The sequence below is a fragment of the Lepidochelys kempii genome, chromosome 25 (genome assembly GCF_965140285.1).
Source record: "Lepidochelys kempii isolate rLepKem1 chromosome 25, rLepKem1.hap1, whole genome shotgun sequence".
NCBI classification, from domain to species: domain Eukaryota; kingdom Metazoa; phylum Chordata; order Testudines; family Cheloniidae; genus Lepidochelys; species Lepidochelys kempii.
Window position 1 is genome coordinate 16,348,526 of NC_136404.1, and position 18,881 is coordinate 16,367,406.

Sequence of the window (18,881 nt, forward strand, 5' to 3'; positions counted from 1 at the left end):
ATCTACAGGAGACCCACCTGTTACCCCAAGATTTTTTTTTACCCATAATGCTTCACCACATCATCTCCTTTCTGCCAACAGATGAGCAGTGTTTTCCCATAGTGCTTTGCTGCTGCAGTTCCCTTCCCCACTGAGGTTCCAAGCCAAACTTTCAAAGGTTCACCCCACCCTTTCTGCAAAACTCCCTTCTGAGTGCGAATGCATGAGACTGGGGGGGCGGCAGGGGCTGGGAAGGCCGGGGCATGTCTGACTGTAGGGATCTGAATGGGGCAGGGGGGTCAGTCTGAGGAACGCAGCAATCCTAAATTCCAAGTCTCCTATTGCTTGAATCTAATTTCTGACTGGTCTGGGGCTCTCTCTTTCTCTCTCTCTCTTTCTTTTCCCTTTATTTTTGTTTTGAGTTTTACATTCTCTTCTCTTTTTCCTTTTTCCCTCCCCTGCATGCCTCTGGAGCCCTGCTGCAGAATTTTGATGAGTCTGGCAAGATCTGCAACACTGCTCAGCGCCGGTTATTTTGGGTTGGGTTTTTACTACCCCTAACCAGCCTCTTTTTCCCTTGGGAGCCCTGTTTTGTTTTGTTTTTCATTTTCTGGGTTCACTTTTTTTCCCCGGTGAAATTTTGCACTCAGGGTTTCGAGGCCGGGCAGACATCTCAAACAGAAGCATTTGGTGTTAACTCATTAGATGCAGGTTTCAAAAGAACACCGCCCTTGGAATTGTGTCTCAGTGCTGAGATACAGTTGGGCGGGAGTGAGGCGGGTCAAGATGGGCAGGAGAGAGCCTTCAGAGCCCTGCTGAGGTGGAGAAAGCCACCCTTGCAGTCCCCAGTGCTATTCCTGGTCACTGGCTCCTCTGCACAAGGCTCAAGTAGCCAAAGATGGGAAGACGTTCATTTCACTAAGGCTGAAATTCAGCCTGGTGCAGAAGCCTGTGTGAGTCCCACGAACCACTTATGTCCCACTTATGCCCTTAAAAACAGGGCTTAAGTCATGTCTAAGTCTAAATGCTGGCTCTCTGCACAGGAGCGAATTTCACCCCACTGTCCAGTCCCACCCCCACAGCCTCCCACTCCAATCCCAGCTTTGACAAAGATGATTGCGACCCAAAGACATCAGCCCCAGCAAAAATGACTCGTGGAAGTCAGTTGAGGACTAGTGGGCCAAAGGCAACAGAAATCAGTGGGGGGAGGTTTTCTTGCACCTCCACTGCGGAGCTTTGACCTAGTGGCTCACAAAATGCTTTATATCTAGGTTGTTAGTTCGAACCCAAGCAAATCAGCCGTGGCTTGAAAGTAGCTATCCTCTCAGGGCTGGCTTGGTGGTCTTCGGAAACCAAGTGGGTGTCTCTTAGGTGTTGAAGTGAGAAGCCAAAGTTCAGAATCTTTGTCCAAACTTGAAAGTAGTTTCTGTTTTCTCCGCATGGCTCTGAAATGTTTGGCTTTGCACTGCCTTTATGCTTCCTGCTGGGCGCAAAGACCGCAAATCCCGCCAGGAATGGCCACTTCTGGTGACGTTTCCCTCCAGAAGCAAGAATCTCAGGAAATTATGTACAAGAGCGTGTTCTCCTGAGATCTCAGATACCCAGATACCATGGTGACAGGCATCCTGATTACAAACTTAGCTAGGTAGATCTACCCAATTCTGTAGCTTCAACTGGTTTGTGTGGATTGGCTGACTCACTATCTGACCCTTTTGATTGGCTAGAGTTTGAGGACTCCTGGGTTCTATTCCCAGCTTTGCCATCAATTCACTCTTTGATTCGGGCTTCCCCACCTGTGTGCCTCAGTTTCCCCACCTGTAAAACAGGATTTTGCACCTGCTGGGACTGTTGTGAGGTGAAATTAATTTCATGTGTTTTGAGATCCTCGGGAAAAGATACAAAAGGCAGAATTATTATTAATTGATCCCTCAAGGTCCTTTGGAGACTTAATTCTCATTGAACTTCACAGAGGGCACAGGTAATATGTGAAGTACTTTCCTTCACCTTCATACCACCTTTCAGATGTTTTGCTCTCCCCCCTCTGCAGATTTCTGTTGTCCCCGGTTCAGACCCATCCGCAAAATGTAACGGCTAAACCGCTAAGAGGTTGTATCAGGTGCGAGTTTCTCCCCCCTCTGCGAATGCTGGAATAGAATGTCCCCTGTGACAGAGGCATGTGGTTGGCCAGCTGTGTCATACATGTGCCTGGCATCTCACTTACATGCCACATCTGTGTTCTGCACACGTGTCAGGTTGATTTCTAACACACCCGGCTTCCCCCTCCCGCCCTCACACCTTGATGGATTGTTCCACTGTGCAATTGCTGTGTAGATCTCCTGTTCCCAACGTGATCCCCCACATGGTCATGAAAGCGGGGGGGTCTGTAAACCGATGCTCTAAGTTGCCATTTATCTTCATCCAATGAGTCAGCCACACCCGGGTGCTGCAGTGCGGGCTGGCCGAGTGAACACAGCTGGTCACTCTCTTTGCGTCAATGTGTGAGCTATAGCGTCTGTCAAGCTCACCTGCAAGGTAAAAGGGCAGGTTCCAGGAGTGGTTTTGGCCTAGCGATGTTAAATTGCAGAGAGACTGTTACCCTACAAACTAAGAGGGGAAAGAGGCCCTTCCCCATCTGCTGTGCTTATGGGGAAAATTCACCCCTATACACAAGGCTAAGGCCTTGATCTTAGCTGAGCAATTCGGAAATTGAGACCAAGGCCCTTTTATACCCATTTGGGGGTCTAAAGGGGCCTTACAGTGGGCATAAATGTAGTTTAATTTACCACATAGTGTCAGGAAGAATAGAACAGAAAGGGACTGGATACAGTAACACTAGAAAGTACGGTGTGTTGTCAGAGAGCTGTGCCTAATTAGAGACTCAGAGATGTTAAGGTCCGAAGAGACCATTGTGATCATCTAGTCTGACCTCCTGCACATTGCAGGCCACAGAACCTCACCCACCCACTGCTGTAATAGACCCCTGACCTCTGGCTGAGTCACTGACGTCCTCAAATCATGGTTTAAAGACTTCAAGTTACAGAGAATCCACCAGTAATACTGGTTTAAACCTGCAGGTGACCCGTACCCCACGCTGCAGAGGAAGGCAAAAAACCTCGAGGTCTCTGCCAATCTGACCCAGGGGGGGAATTCCTTCCCAACCCCAAATATGGCGATCAGTTAGACCCCGAGCATGTGGGCAAGACCCGCCAGCCAGACACCTGGGAGAGAATTCTCTGTAGTAACTCAGAGCCCTCCCCAGCTAGTGTCCCATCTCTGACCATTGGAGATATTTGCTGCTAGCAGTCGCTGATCGGCTACATGTCATTGTAGGCCGTCCCATCATCCCATCCCCTCCATAAACTTATCAAGCTCAGTTTTGCGGCCAGTTAGGTTTTTTGCCCCTGCTGTTCCAGAACTTCACTCCTCTCATGGTTAGAAATCTTCATCTAATTTCAAGCCTAAACTTGTTGATGGCCAGTTTACCTCCATTTGTTCTTGTGTTCACATTGTTGCTTAACTTAAATAACTCCCCTCCCTCCCTGGTATTTATTCCTCGGATGTATTCATTGGTTTGAGTTTTCAAGGGTTTGAAACTGGTTTCAAACTGAGTTTCTGTTTCAAAGTTCTACCCATGCGGCTTTTGAAAGGCTTAATTCTGCCCCAACTTTCCCCCAAACCCGGGCTGTGTTGAGTCATGTTTCAGTTTTCTCAGGGAAGGTTTTGCTCTGCTCACACTGGCTGCTCATTGCCACGGAGCTTTTTAATTACCTGACAACTGTCCAGTTGCATTTTGGGGGGCTTTTGTTTCCTTTTAATGACACTGGGCCAAATTCTGATTTCAGTGACATGGGTGTCAGTGCAGAGCACCCCCAGCTGACATCAGAGAAATTACTCCAGCCTGAACCCCACAAGCAAATCTTACAAGGAAGTGGTACTGGGCAGCCAGCTATTAATGCAAAACTGCAACTCCAGCAACCTCCAAAGAGACGCTCAAGGCAGCAGAAGACCTTAGCTGCCACCTCTTTGTCTTACATGAGTGCCGATTGTCATGTTTTAAAACTCGAACCCCTGGATGGTTCTGTTTGAAGTTTTGTTTGCATTTCCCATTCCCCTAAAGTCTCGTCAGTAGCCAGAGTGTGTCACATTGAAACCAAATGGCTCTTTTGTGCCATCTAAAGTTTGCAGGGAGATTTTCAGAAAGCATCCATCTTTTAAACAGATCCGATCCCTAGAGTCTAAGGCCAGGTGAGACCATTGTGATCATGTGACCTCGTGTTTAACACAGGCCACGGGTGGCGAGTGCATGTGAATGAACATGTCCACGTGCGTACGCACGCACATGCCCCCTGTCTCTCTGTCACACACACAATGAAGCACACAACCATGCAAGCCTTGAGCAATCAGAGCTTCTAATAACCTGAGTGGGAATTCTGGCTGAGCCAGGACCAGGGGATGGACCCGCATGTGTGAGTGACAGAGAAAGAGAGAGCCCCTGGGAAGGAGTCTTGTGCAGCCGTTTAGTGCAGCAAATGTGGTTGCAATGGAGAATCAGGCCTCTGAGTGGGTGGCTGGGCGTGCAAACAGGTGCGAGTGCAGTTGTGTGTCACACTCACACCGTGACATCAAGAGAGAATCTGCATTCACAGATATAATTTCTCCACACTATCCTGACCAGTACTGTATACTAGCAGGCAACGCAGAGCTGCTCTGTCTGTGCCCACTGGGCTCTCTGGGGTCAATCTCTGCTCAGTTAAGGGGGGCGATACCTCGGGGAGATGATTACAGCTCTCTGAAGCTGAGCCACCTGTCCCCAGAACAAGCTGGAGCTGTAGGGGAGCAGCTCTAAACTGACCCCTGTGGAGGATCAGATCAGTTCTTCCATCCCCCCATCCCCTCTCCCGGTATCCCCCTGTGCCAGGGGTTGGGGCATCACTTTCCCCGGCAGATCATTCCCCTGCACAGGAGCATCCTCCACTGGCCTTTGGCAGCCGCTTTCATCCCACTGTGTACTGCTGACATAGCCACTGGGGAGTCCAGCCTGTGGGATTGTCACCCTTCACAGGCATGCGATTCTCTTGCCCCTCCACAGGAGAGAGGCAGGCAGAGGCAGGCAGTGGGGAGAGGCGATGCCATGTGGTCTCCTTTGCAGAGCTAAGTAGGATGCAGCGTCAGCGTCGTGTGAGGACCCTCTGGGCGCCTGGGTCAGCTGCCCACACCACTGGCAGCTATTTCACACCCTGATCCCATGCAGGTGCCAAGGCCAGGCAGGAAAGCCCTATATAGCTCCAGGCAACGTCCCCGGCTCGCCTTTCCCATCCCAGGTCCTAGGGGAGGCTTCTTGGCAAAACGCCTCCGTCGCGCTGAAAACCCTTCCCCCGGCCTTGACGTGATGTGATGGCTGGAGATGGTTCTCTTTTCAAAAAGACTCCGGGTTTTTTAAGAGATTCCATCTCCCCTCGGCTGAGACCGCTGACATCTGATAGCGCACGCGGCTCTGAGGCCACGGCAGGGGTGGAACTTGGAACCTCCTTCACAGGTTTGAAGCTGGCCATGCAGGGGCTTCCGATGCAAAGCCCTGATTCACTAGCGCTGCGATGTCCAGCAGCCACCATGTAACTGCGTGGAAAGAGAGGCAAGGCCCAGTGGCCAAGGCACTGGGCTGGGAGCCAGGAGGCCGGTGTTCTGTTGCCAGTTTCGTCTGGACAAGTCAATGAGGGTGAAATTAACCTCTGGGCAGAGGGGCCAACACAGGAGGAATCACCACTAGAAGAGTCCCTGTGCTGACTGTCTGCCCGGGGGTAAATTAAGACTCCCACCCGCTCTGTGCCTCAGTTTCCTTGTCCAACATGGGGCTCGTGGCACACCCCTGTCCCACAGGGTTGGGGAGGACGGATTCATTTGTGTTTGTGAAACACTTTGGCAAAGGCTGTAGGCTGGGCTATGTAAAGGCATCAGGTGCCTGTATCTCATGGCCTGCCCGTGGGATCAGAACCCTTGCTCCGTTGGCTCCCTGGACAGTCGCAGCGATAAGAGCGGAGTGTTCTCGCCCCATTGCCTGCAGAGACAGTAGAGGGAACCGGACGGTGGCGAAGCAGCCCTGCCCAGATCCCAGCAGGTGTGAGCCAGGCAGGAACGTGCACAGTGAGGGAGTGCCAGGGGGTCCCTAATTCAGATCACAGCTTTACCGCTCACCCGTTTTGCAACCTTGATGGACGCACCCCTCCTCAGCTCCACTGGGAAACCCCAGGCAGCCTGGAGTCGGGGGGGCTAGGAGCCAGCCCACTGTGCAGAGCCTAGGCAGTGCAATAACCCTAAGTCTCGTATTCTTACAAACTGCGTTTGTTACGGTCACGCCCAAGGGCCAGCCAGGAGGAGGAGCCCCGTTGCGCTAGGCGCTGCAGTGACGCAAAGCCCCTGCCCGGAGGGAGCTGCCAGTCCAAATAAGGAGTCGCACTGTTGTCACGGAGCAGAGGTTCTGGCCTGGTGTTTTGCAATCAGACCTTGGCCTGATGCAGAGCCCTGCGACAGCCCCAAGCTGTGGCCCGTGTTGGATGAAGATCTGATGAGTGACTCTGAAATGCTCGTGTTGGGGCGTGCGTTGGCGCTGGTGCCGGGGGAGGGAGGGACCGGATAACCCCTGACCTGTGTTTTATTGCCCCTCGGCAGGTACCACGACAAACAGGAAGTGACCAGCAATTTCCTGGGAGCGATGTGGTTAATTTCAATCACGTTTCTCTCCATTGGCTACGGCGACATGGTGCCGCACACCTATTGCGGGAAGGGAGTATGCCTGCTCACTGGAATCATGGTAAGCCCAAGGGGGCCTGGGGAAGGCCGTTGGCCAGGGGCATCCTGGCTGCATAGAGAGAGCTGAGTCAAAAACCAGCTCTGCAGACATAGAGGCCTGGGACAAAGTTCCTCCTCTACCTTGGTGGGTCTTGCGCTTATTGGCGGATTTGCTCGCCTTGGAGCTTCACGGCAGCCCTCAGCTTGGCCGTTTTCATGAGCCCACAGTCCAGGTTGACTCCTCCTGTGTCTGACCAGGAGTTGGGAGGTTTGGGGGGAACCCGGGCCCACCCTCTACTCCGGGTTCCAGCCCAGGGCCCTGTGGCATGCAGCTGTCGAGTGCCTCCTGGAACAGCTGGGCGACAGCTACAACTCCCTGGGCTACTTCCCCATGGCCTCCTCCCAACCCCTTCTTTATCCTCACCACAGGACCTTCCTCCTGGTGTCTGATAATGCTTAAACCCCTCAGTCCTCCAACAGTCCGCGTTCTCACTCTCAGCTCCTAGCACCTCTTGCTCCCAGCTCCTCACACACGCACCACAAACTGAAGTGGGCTCCTTTTTAAACCCAGGTGCCCTGATTAGCCTGCCTTAATTGATTCTAGCAACTTCTTGATTGGCTGCAGGTGTTCTAATCAGCCTCTCTGTCTTAATTGTCTCCAGTAGGTTCCTGATTGTTCTGGAACCTTCCCTGTTACCTTACCCAGGGAAAAGGGACCTACTTAGCCTGGGGCTAATATATCGGCCTTCTATTACTCTCCTGTAGCCATTTGGCCCGACCCTGTCACAGGCTACATTTCTGCTTTTCTAACCACCCCTGCTTGGAGTTTGAACCTGCAACCTACAGCACGAAAAAGCATATACCTTTATGGCTTGAGCTAAACAAGTGACTCCCTTAGCTGGCAGCTGTAGTAAGCTCTTATCCTCTTAGAAAGACCAGCCACTAGAAAGAGACGAAGGGACATGTTCTCCTAGTGAAGGTGAAATACCCTATTGCTTACTCCCTGCTGCCATGAACGGTGCAGGCTCCCATGGCATGTTCCCGGGGTCCCTGCAAACTTTTTGGGTTTCAGTGTGACTACCTCCCCATGCCCCTATGAAAAACCTAGCTAGGTGCTGGCACCTCTTCTCCTCAGCACTAGTTCCCTTGCAGGCACACATCTGACCTCCCACTGGTCCTAGCAGCCTCTCTCCTGGTAGCCCGAGTTCTGCTTTCCCTTACCCGCACCCCTTCTTCTTTCGGTCCCAGGGCGCTGGGTGTACGGCCCTGGTTGTCGCTGTGGTAGCCCGGAAGCTGGAACTCACGAAAGCTGAAAAACACGTGCACAATTTTATGATGGACACACAGTTAACAAAGCGGGTAAGAAATCTCTCCCATTCCCCACCCCTGTTCCTTCCCCCACTGCCCCGTTCTCTGCAAATCCCAGGCATCGCGTTCTGGGGTGGGGGGGGAGTTGTGAAATTCAGCCCTGAGAAACACAGGATTCTGGGATTCCCAGGGTGGGGCTGAAGGGGGTCTTATGTGGCATCTAGGCTTTGTGTTAGCCTCCCTACCCTGGGTGAAGTTCCCCCGGCAAGTTGGCTCAAAACATGATCAATGCCCAATCTACTCAGCCCGTTGACCGCCGTATTTATTCCTGCTTCCTGCAGGTGAAAAACGCTGCTGCCAACGTACTCAGGGAAACGTGGCTCATCTATAAACACACCAAGCTGGTGAAGAAGATTGACCATGCCAAAGTTCGGAAACACCAGCGTAAGTTCCTCCAAGCCATCCATCAGTAAGTCCAACACCTTTACCTGCTTCATATTTGGTACCCTCCAGCGCTTCCAGGCCGTGAGGTTGGGGGAGTGAAGGGGATGGGAGGACACGGACTGGGGCAGGAGTGAAAACGAGCCGATTGACATTCTTAACATTCCAAAGTTTGGATGAAATAGGTTGAAATTTTGAGGGTTTTTTTTTTAAATTGTGTTGAGAAAATGAGAGAAAATTTTCTTGCGGTTTCAAATTTTAACATCGAATTTCGTCAAAATTTCAAACTTTGCCCAGAAAAATCATGTCAAAATTCCTAAATTTTCCCATGAAATTTGGTCACAATTTTTGACCCAAAAGAAAACACAAGACAATGGTTTCCAGTTGCTTTATTTCCATTTTTCAACCAACTTTGCAGTAAGTTGAAACTTTCAAATTTCAGCAAAAAAGTCTTGTCCAGCTTCTGAATTCTGATGGGAAATTTCATCTCAATTTTGAGGAAAAATGGGGACAAGTATGGTTGAAATTTCAAATTTGTCAAATTTTCAGCAATTGAGATTTCTACAAATTGCCTTTTTCCCCTCCTCTTTTTCCAACCGACTGGCTGAAACTTCTCAGATTTTGAGATTTTTGACCAAAAAAGGGAGAAAAAAATTTCTAAACATTGTCCACTAATTCTTTTTCTTGGTTTTTCGTCAGCTCCATTTAAAATGACTCCAGTTGCCAAACTTAGGATCTCAGTTTTCACCATAAAAATCTCTCGCTCCCTCCTGACTCAAGGGGAATTCAGCTTAGAATATTTCCCCAAGGACTCATTTGCAAGGCTGTGGGTCCTCTAGAAATCTCACGGATGAGTCCAGATTGCCCTTCGTGCTGCGGAGCGCTGAAGCACTTCAAAGCCCAATTACAACCAAGATGACGCTCTGCAAACTACCCCACAGGGTATCAGATTTATCCTCTCTGGGCCTGTGGACTCCCAACCAGTGCATTGAATCAAGCTGTCTGTGGTGCCCACATCCAGACCCCTATTCATCAAGTCACAGCAGCATGTGCTTGTACGCTTTGCTGTCTCGGGGCCCCGACACGCTTGGGTTCTTGCACGCTAAGAGGAGCCATCTCTGCTCTCCCCGCCCCGGCGCCGTCAGAACTCCGCCGGCGATGCGGAGAGCAGAACAGGTGCCGATTCGCTTTCCCGTGGCTGGAGGGGCTCCGTGGGCTGACAGCAGCACGGACGCCAGCGTGGCTGGCAAGAGGGTCCCTCTTTGCCTTGTCTTGCTATTGCAGGCCCAAACTGCCAGCAGCTTCTCAGCGCCCACCAGCTTCCATCCTCCTGGGCAGGGCTATGCCCTGGTGTTGCCAGGGGCTCTGTGTTGGCGTTGGCTAGCGCTGCTTGTCCCCCTGCAGGTGGGTGCAAAGTTCCCCTCTAGGGGCTCCCCCTGGTCCCGGGCAGCCTTTAGCGCCTGGAAAGCCTGGGTGCCAGTCCCCGTGCTCCAGGGGAACATGCCCTGCCGACTGAATCAGGCTTGGAGGCTGCAAGGCCTTTAATAACCAGCCCCAGCCCCAGCCCCAGCCCCAGCCCCAGCCCCAGCGTGGCCCTACAAAAAGGCAGAGGAGTGCAGAGCCATGGCCAGCGCGGTGCAGCCAGGGAGTGGGGAGGTGTCATCCCTGGCACCACGGTCTCCATCGGGGCCGAGAGACGTGAGCAGCGTTAAGACAGGTGCAGCGCGCCTGTGGCTGCCCGTGTGCTGTATGGATAGAGGGTGCCACCTCCCAGGGCACCACGTGCCCACGCTCAGTTCTCACCCACCTGGGCATGGGGAGCTTCAATGCATTTGAAGGGCTCAGTAGTTGGAAATCCAGCCTGCGGGAGCCCAGAGCGGGTCCTATGAGCCCCACGTGAGAGGGTCCCCATGGGCCTGGGTGCCCATGGGCTGGGCACACGCTTGCATGGGATTTGCCCCCTGGCCCCGCACTTGGGTGGCCATTTTTGATACTCTGGCTCTGAAAAACAAACCCCCTGCCCCCTTGCCCAGGGTCGGTCAGTTGGTCTGTCTGTTCTCTTTGGCAGGGGTGAGGGGGAATGAAACCCTGATGTCGGGCACTTCGCTGTGTCTGCAGGACTGGCTTGACTTTTTTTCATTGTTTCCACATCGTGGCCCACCTCGCGCGTCCCCCTCCCCCGCACACACCCACAAAGGCCCCCCGCGCTGCACAGAGATGGGGGAGGGGGAGAAGACGCCACTTGCTCTGGGTGTAGCCGGAACACGACAGTGAACGAAAGGGAAACCATTGGGAAGGGCTGGGTGGGTGGGTGGACGGACGGATGGATGGATGGATGCGTGTAGGGATGGATGGGTGTATGTGTGGAGAGAGGGAGGGAGGGATGCGTATGGGGATGCATGGATGGACCAAAGCCCACGCAGCAAGAGAGAGCTATCTCAGGGAAGAGGGGTCTGGGGTTTTACCACCCTACATGGACTGTTAACCAGCACGCGAAGGGGAACCTGGTCTGTGTGTGTGAGAGAGAGAGAGAGAGATTGGCAGACTCTTGGGCGCTTCACAGCCACTCTGCACTTGGGTGGATGAAGCAAAAACCTGCCCTGCCCCTTCACCCGAGGCGTGACCCCAGGGCTGGAGCATCAGCTGGTATAAATCTACTGCAGCCAGCAGTCCCCAGTGGCTGCGGATCTGGCCCCCCAGTCTTCGCCCCAGGAAGTTTCCCCCTCCTCACCCATCGCTGGGCTCATGGTGTCTCTGGCCAAGCGCAGCGTTTAGGCTGCGGTGCCCGGTGCATCCCGGGGCACAAGGTGGAGCAGCAATGCTGATGGCCACGCTGCCCACTTCGGTTTGGGGCCCCGCCCTCGTGGGGCAGTGCAGCCAAAACCGAGTGAGTGGGCTGGAAACCCAGTGACCAGGGGTCGCAGCGCCGGACTCGAGCCGGGCTGCAGCTCCCACGCACAAAGTCGCGAGACCCCCCTCATTGTGACAGGTCAGCGGGGTCAAACCGAGGGGGCAAGAGGGCGCCCACCACTGCTGTTCCTCGCTGCTGCCATGCCGCCAGCTCCCCGCTGGGGGCCTGCCTGGGCCACCCTGCTCCCAGCAGGCCATCCCCCTTCTCAGGGTTTGGGAGTGACACTGCCTGCCGGTGGGGGGAGCCGAGCCTGGCCCGGGTGAGGCACAGGGGCCTGCCCCAGGGGAGCCCCAGGGACTGATGGTGCGTACCACTTCAAACATTGCCGGGGGCACCCCCCACATGGCAGGACTCCTGGGTTCTATTCCCAACTCTGCCAAAGATTCTCTGGACATGTCCCTTCCCCCTCTGTGCTTCTGTTTCCCCAGCTGAACACTGAGCGTGAGCCTTGACTAAGCCTCATGTTTAAACAATTACTGTGGATAAAGCACCTAAAGAGCCCTTTCTAGTAACTGAGAGACAGCAGTGGTGGGGGCCCTGTATCCACCTTATAAAGCTGGATACTGGCACCAGATGTCCCAGCACAAAGGCAGCTGGCAGATGGTCTTTCCCACAGGTAGCCATGGCAGGTGGGCACGGTTGAGCTCTGAGCTCAGTGCCATCCAGTGCCAGTGACCCACCCCTTCGCATCAGAAATCCATAGACCAATGGCCTGGTGAGCTGTTCCCACAAGGCCCCAGAGCACTAGAAAGTGCGGGTGACCCCATTGCCTTTCCATAGGGTAACCCCAAAGCTGGACAAACCCCAGGAGGCCTGGAGTTACCTGGCCCCCTGCTAAGCCTCTTCGGCTTGGAAATAGCGAAGCTGGAGATTTTGTGAGGGTTGCAGCATTTCCGCTCCCCTCCCTCCTGGTGCCTGGGTCCTTCATCTCCAGTCCCCCGGGCTGATCAGCGTCTGTTCTTTTCCTGAGGTCCCTTCCCTGCCCCCTGGGTTCATTTCGCCAAGACTTCCTGGTTTTCACTCTCCACCCGCTCCCCAGAAGTACAGCTCAGGCCTTTCGAAATCTCTGTCACCGGGAGCTCAGCAGTGGAGCCCTGACCTCAGCCCCCAGCACAGGAGGAGTTTAAAAGGGCCGTCTCCACAGTCCGGGATCGAAGCCCTGGGGAAACGGGCAGAGGGACCCCAGGAGATCTTTTCCCCCAATGGGACAAGGCGCTAAATGCAATCAGCTTTGTCAGTTTCCAGATCTGTGCAAGCGGGCTGGGCCTTTGTGTGTGGGGGGGGTGCAGGGATATGGCGGGAGCAGGGCGGGGCAGGGGAGGGCACCGGCTGGCATGACAGTGCCTGTTGTCTGTCGTGTTATTAAAACGTGCTGTGTTTTGTCTTTGTTTTGCCCGATCCCTCCAGAGCTCAGAAGTAAGTCGCCTCCGTGGAGCTGCCAGGCTCTCGAATGTGGCCTTGTGTTTTGCATGGTTTTGCTGAAACGGAACATTTTGGCCATTCAGACCCCCGCAAATCTACCCTGTGAATCCATGTTCCGTCCATTGCCCGGGAGTGGGGGGCATCTGCCGAACTGACTCCCCCTCATTGATCCATTCAGCAGCGTGAACACCATGGCTAGCAGCCATGTAGCAGCTTACCAGGACTTCTCTCCCTGCCGGGGGCTTGAGTCACTTGGTGCGTCTCCACTGCAATCCGAGGGTGACCGCAGCTCAGGCAGGGATACCTGCCTGAGCGTCAATCCACGCGCGGCGAAAAATAGCAGTGAAACCATAGCAGCATGTTCCAGGCAGCCTGCCTGGGACCCCGGTGTGTACTCGGAGCCAGCCCATGACAGGGGCTGTGTTGCCTCAGCTTCACGGCTATTTTTAGCCACATTAAAACTAGCACAGGGCTGCTCAGCCGAGCTGCAGTCACCCCTCTGAGTGCAGCGGAGATGTCCCCAGAGTGAGCGCGGGCCAGGGCCTGCTTTCGGGCAAGCTGGAAGGGGAGTTACAGCACCGTTAGCCTCCGCATCCCAGCAAGGGGCTAGTTGTAAACGGAGCGCCTTTGAGCAAGGCCTGGAAATGTGTCCCCCGTCGCTCTTTGCCACCCTGATGCTAGAAAAGGCAGGGCTGGGGCCTATAGCCCAGGGGCAGTGCTGGATCTAGGGGGCAGTCTTGGAACACATGATCGAGAACCTCTCAGAACTCCCAGGGCTCCCCGAATTCCACCCGCATGGCCTTGAATGGAGTTTCAGGGCACGGCAGAGGAGGGATTGAGGCAGTGAGATGGGAACTGCCCAGGGCAGCTGAGCGAAGGCCAATTTAGGGCACAGGGAGGGAGCTGCCAATGGGGGCTGCAGAGAGAGGGGGGCAGAGATGCCTCCATCCTTTTGCTTCTGTGCCTTCCCAAGGGGTTGAATGCAAGGCATCCCAGCCTAGGAGCAGAGGAGGGAGGGCTGCCATGGGAGTTAATTGTAGAACAGGGTTGGGGGGGGCCGGGGGTGTTTAGGCAACAGCTAGGCCAGGGGTGACTGCAGCGGGGTGGGGGGCGGGGAGGAGACAGTGCCTGTAGAGAAAGCCCTTCTAAGCTGTGACATCTCCAATGACTCTCATTCATTCGAAGGCTTCCCCAGTCCGCATCAGCCCAGCGCCACTCCAAGGTCCCTTTTCAACCGCCCAGCCCAGCCCCTGCCCCAAAGATCGTTTGTTGCATTCCCCGGGCGGCCCCATCTCCTCTGCATCCAAATTCATCGCAGGGCATCTCAGTCCCATTTCCAGGCCTGTCTGCATGGTAGTAGTTCTCTATAGCGCCACCGTCTGGCTGTTGTGGGTGCTCTCCAGTGAGGCCAGAGCCCCATTTACTCACACGAGCCCCACGGGGCCTCAGACACCAAGGTTCCTCCTTGCTCCCAAGTGCCCACGAAGGTTGATTGCCGACCTGGCACCTGCTCCTGGAGGGAGCTGGGGCGAGATTTGTTCTCCGGCAGGGCGTGGCAGCACAGGGCTTGAAAAGCGCGCCAGGAGCAAGGGGATCGGCCCCCCTGCCCTGAGATTCCACAGGGGCTGCCTCATTCGACAGCTGCATGTCTGTGCGTTGGAGCCAGCCAGCCGGGCTGTGGAACGCGGTGCATGTCCTCGGGAAGGGCCGCCCCAGGCCCCGTTCTCCGGCTGCCGGACAGGGGCCACTGACCCAGTGTCACTTCTTTCGCTCTAGATTGAGGAGTGTGAAAATGGAGCAACGGAAACTGAATGACCAGGCAAACACCCTGGTGGATTTGGCAAAGGTGAGCTTCCGGGAGACGTCCGGCCTCAGCAGTGTGCTGCACCAGGGCTGGGCTCTAGTGCAGGGGTGGGCAAACTTTTTGGCCCGAGGGCCACATCTGGGTATGGAAATTGTATGGCGGGCCATGAATGCTCAGGAAATTGAGGGTTGGGGGGCGGGGGGTGAGGGCTCTGGCTGGGGGTGTGGGCTCTGAGGTGGGGCTGCGGATGAGGGGTTGGAAGTGCAGGAGGATGCTCCAGGCTAGGACCGAGGGGTTCGGAGAGCAGGAGGGGGATAGGGCTGGGGCAGGGGGTTGGGGCACAGAAGGGGGTCAGGGGTGCAGGCTCCGGGCAGCGCTTACCTCAAGGAGCTCCCAGAAGCAGCAGCATGTCCCCCTCTCCGGCTCCTATGCGGTGGCGCGGCCAGGTGTCTCTGCGCCCTGCCCTGTCCGCAGGCACTGCCCCTGCAGCTCCCGTTGGCTGTGGTTCCTGGCCCATAGGAGCTGCAGGGGTGGCGCTTGGGGCAGGGCAGCGTGCAGAGCCCCTTGGTTGCCCCTGCGGATAGGAAACAGAGGGGGGACATGCCGCTGCTTCCGGGAGCCATGCAGAGCCATGGCACGTGCAGAGCGGGGCAAGCCACCAACCCCGCTCCCCAGCAGGAGCTCAAGGGCTGGATTAAAATGTATGAAGGGCCAGATGAGGCCCCCGGGCCATAGATTGCGCACCCCTGTGCTAGTGGTTCAAGCCGGGGGCTGGGAGCCAGGAATCTTGGGTTCTATTCCCAGCTCCGGGAGTGGAGTGAGGTCTGGGTTCTACCTTGGGCTATGGGAGGGGGAAAGGGTCTAGTGGTTAGAGCAGGGGACGGGATTGCTGAGTTCTATCCCGGCTATGGGAGGGAAGTGGCGCTGGTGTATTAGAGCAGATGGGGTCGGCTGGGAGTCAGGACTCCTGGGTTCTATCCCTGGCTATGGGAGGGAAGTGGAGTCTAGTGGTTGGAGCGAGGCACTGGGTGCCAGAACTCCTGGGTTCTATTCCCAGTTCTCCCCTGGCTCTCGCAGTGTAGCCTTGGCAGAATAATCACTTCGGTACGTCACTGCCCCCTGGGTGTGAGCCCTAACCCCTGAGGATGGGTATCAGGAGCCCTCAATGGCTACTAGCGCCTTGGGAGATTCAAGGCCAGGAGCCCTGGGGCTGCCTGCTGAGATGCTGTCGGGTCTGAGCACCTTTGCTCAGCACCTGGCCTCGCCCCGTCTCTCCGGCAGACCCAGAACGTCATGTACGACATGATCTCCGAGCTCCAAGAGCGCAACGAGGACCTGGAGAAACGCATCAACACGCTGGAGAGCAAGATCGACGCACTGGGCCTCAGCCTGCACGCCCTGCCGGGACTCATCAGCCAAGCCATAAGCCAGCAGCAGCGAGAGCTGGCCAAGCGCTGCGCCCCCAGGTTCTGCCCCATCTCCAACAGCTCGGAGAGGTCCTCGTGGACGCCGACGCGCCGGCGGACGTCTCCTTCCACCGCTCCCCACACCTCATCGGACAGCGGGTGACACCAGGGGGCGGGCCCGGCACTCGGGCCTGTTTATGTCTGGCCATTGTGTGGCTGATCTTGTTTGCTTTGTTCTGTAAAGCCCTGTACAGTTAAACTCCTGGAGTTCATCGTGCTGGAGTGAAGCTAGAGCTGCCGTATGGGCCTAGACTGGAGTTAGGGCTGCCTTTATCCTGGGGAGGAGGGGGCAGGGAATCCAAAGCGGCACCCGGTGCCCCAGTGCTCATGGCAAGGGGACCCGGCCGCACACGGAACTGGCACAGGTTGGGTGGAGGCAGGGCACTGCTCTAGGTCGTCCTGACAAGGAGCCGTACAGAAGGGGCGTGGTTTAGTGGTTAGGGCACAGGGCTGGGAGGCCGGACTCCTGGGTTCTTTAGGGGGCTTTGGGAAGTGGGAGAGGGTTTGAGTGGTGGCAAGAAGGGGATCTGGGAACCAGAACACCTGGGTTCTGTTGGGAGCCAGGAATCGGGGGTCTAGTTCTGGCTCTGGGAAAGCAGGGGAGATCTAATGCTTAGAGCTGGAGGGGCAGGGAGCCAGGACTCCCAGCTTCTCTCCCCGGGTCTAGGAAGGGGGGTGCTGTCTCACGGTTAGAGCAGGGCAGGGACTAGGAATCAGGACTTTGGGGTTCTATGCCTGGCTCTCCCACTAGGTGACCTCAGCTTAGTCACTTCACCACTCTGTGCCTCAGTTTCCCCATCTGTAAAATGGGGGATAATAATACTGACCATTGTAAAGCGCTGTGAGATTCCTGGCTGCAATATTAAGCCAATACAGACTGTGAACAGGGCAGGCGCAGCCGATCCCGCCCAGCCCGAAGAGCTTCTGATGATGATGGCTCCTGACCACAGCACCACACGGCAGCCGGGACCTGGGATGGGTCTGAATCCGGCTGCGGATTGCGGAAGGAACTCTGTGTAGTAAACGCTGGGTGGCAGGTGGGGGCAGAGCAATGCCCCACATTCCAGGGAGGGGGGAAGTGAGCAGAGTGGGGATTTAACTCAGAGTTACCTGCCCCATGAGCCTGCCCTCAGAGCGCTGTCCTGGGGAGGGATGGCTGGGCACAGGGGGCTGGTCCCTCCGCTTGAATGATGTTAAAAGCTAAACATTATATGAACTACACCCCTGGCATCAATCTTCTGGGTGAGCCACTGAGGTTTTCTGTCATCACAAATGGCAAGGGAGTGGGTGCCGGGTGACGGGGTATGGGGGGGAGGGGAGGTGGGTGCTGGACAATGGGGAATGAGAGATGGGTTGCAACTTGGGACCAGACATTGGGAAATGGGAGGGAAGGTGGGTGCCGGGTGACAGCGAAGGGGGAAGGAGGTGAGTTCCAGGCGATGGGGAAGGGGGATGGAGGTGGTGATGGGGAAGGGGACCGGAGGTGGGTGCTGGAAGGGGAGGTATCTGTGAAACATCCCAGGGCTTGTCAAAGCCCTGGTTGGGATGATTTAGTTGGGGTTGGTCCTGCTTTGAGCAGGGGGCTGGACTAGGTGATCTCCTGAGGTTTCTTGCAACCCTAATCTTCTATGATTCTAGGATCCCCCAGTGGAGTTGTGGTCCCCACCATGAAGTGTTGGAGGTCCCTGCCCTTGTGGGGAAAGGCTGCCAGTTGCTGGTTAACGCCTGAGTCTCAAGCGTACTCAGTGCTATTCACAAAGCCCAGGGAGGCTGGGGCCCAGGAGGGACTGGACCAGGGGCATTCTTGGTGCTGTGCAATGAGGCTCCCAGCTGTGCCGCTGTCCTGGTCCCCTAGGGGAGACATGGTCTGGGGACACAAAGCCATCACGGGGCTCAAGGCCCAGGTGGAGGAACCCGCCTGGGAGCCCAAGCCATAACCCAGGGGTGGGGTTGGGATCCAGGGTTCTGGTTCTGTCTCACTGGACAAGTTCACCCTCTATGCCAAACTTCCCAGAGATCAGGTGCACTGTGTGGGGTTTGTAATCCGAATCCTAATGTAGGAGGGGTCATTGATACAAGGTAGTGTCACGGGGTGACCCCGACAGCCCCGTTTTCCTCATCGTGCTGCTCACCCCCCTCCCCGGGTTTTGTGAATGGTCTCAACCCAGCGCTGACGGAACACCCTAAGGCACGCAGGGGATGCTCAGCCAATCAAAGGCCTCCTGTGTTTGAGGCGGGTGCCTGGCGCAACAAACCGTTCCATTGTGATTTACCAAGGGAGGGGCATTTTGGTCCTCATTGTAAATGCAATTTTAAATGTCTTGCAAGGAGAGACTTCTGCACCTTGCACCGTCATTTACACTAGTGCAAAGTCAAATGCTATCGAGTCAGAGTAGCAGCGTTTCACGCCCACTTCGCACTGGTGCAAATGCCGGCGCAGCAGTGCAGGGCCTCGGTCCCCTGGCCTCCAGCTTCACTCCAGTATGTGGGTTCTGATGGCAGAATCCAGGGAACTTTCAAATAAACCCTTTTCCTTTGAAGCCAAACTTCAGATCCTGGCAGGAGCGGTGGCGGAAGGGGGGCAGGGGAGAATGAGGGAGGTGCGACGGGTCTGGTCCTTTATGACTTTTCCTTAGGAATACTGAATTTTTTTTTAAAGGGAAAAATAAATAAATAAAGAGACCAGCATATGGCCAGTGTTTTCTATGCACTGCCGCAGGATGCGGCTTGGCGAGATCTGTAATATTTACCAGATGAACGGTTT

The 18,881-nt window shown here is 55.4% G+C and overlaps 1 protein-coding gene across 1 annotated transcript in view; it reads left to right on the forward strand.

Moving 5' to 3' along the window:
• The window catches only part of KCNN1 (potassium calcium-activated channel subfamily N member 1), a 76,060-nt gene extending 58,647 nt beyond the window's left edge, over positions 1-17,413 (forward strand). The window contains exons 6-10 of the mRNA XM_073324115.2: positions 6,646-6,787; positions 8,014-8,124; positions 8,415-8,542; positions 14,624-14,693; positions 15,933-17,413. Coding sequence (XP_073180216.1) covers positions 6,646-6,787; positions 8,014-8,124; positions 8,415-8,542; positions 14,624-14,693; positions 15,933-16,220 — 739 coding nt within the window. The 3' untranslated portion in view covers positions 16,221-17,413. The remainder of the gene's footprint in view (positions 1-6,645; positions 6,788-8,013; positions 8,125-8,414; positions 8,543-14,623; positions 14,694-15,932) is intronic.
• The last annotated feature ends 1,468 nt before the right edge of the window (positions 17,414-18,881 follow it).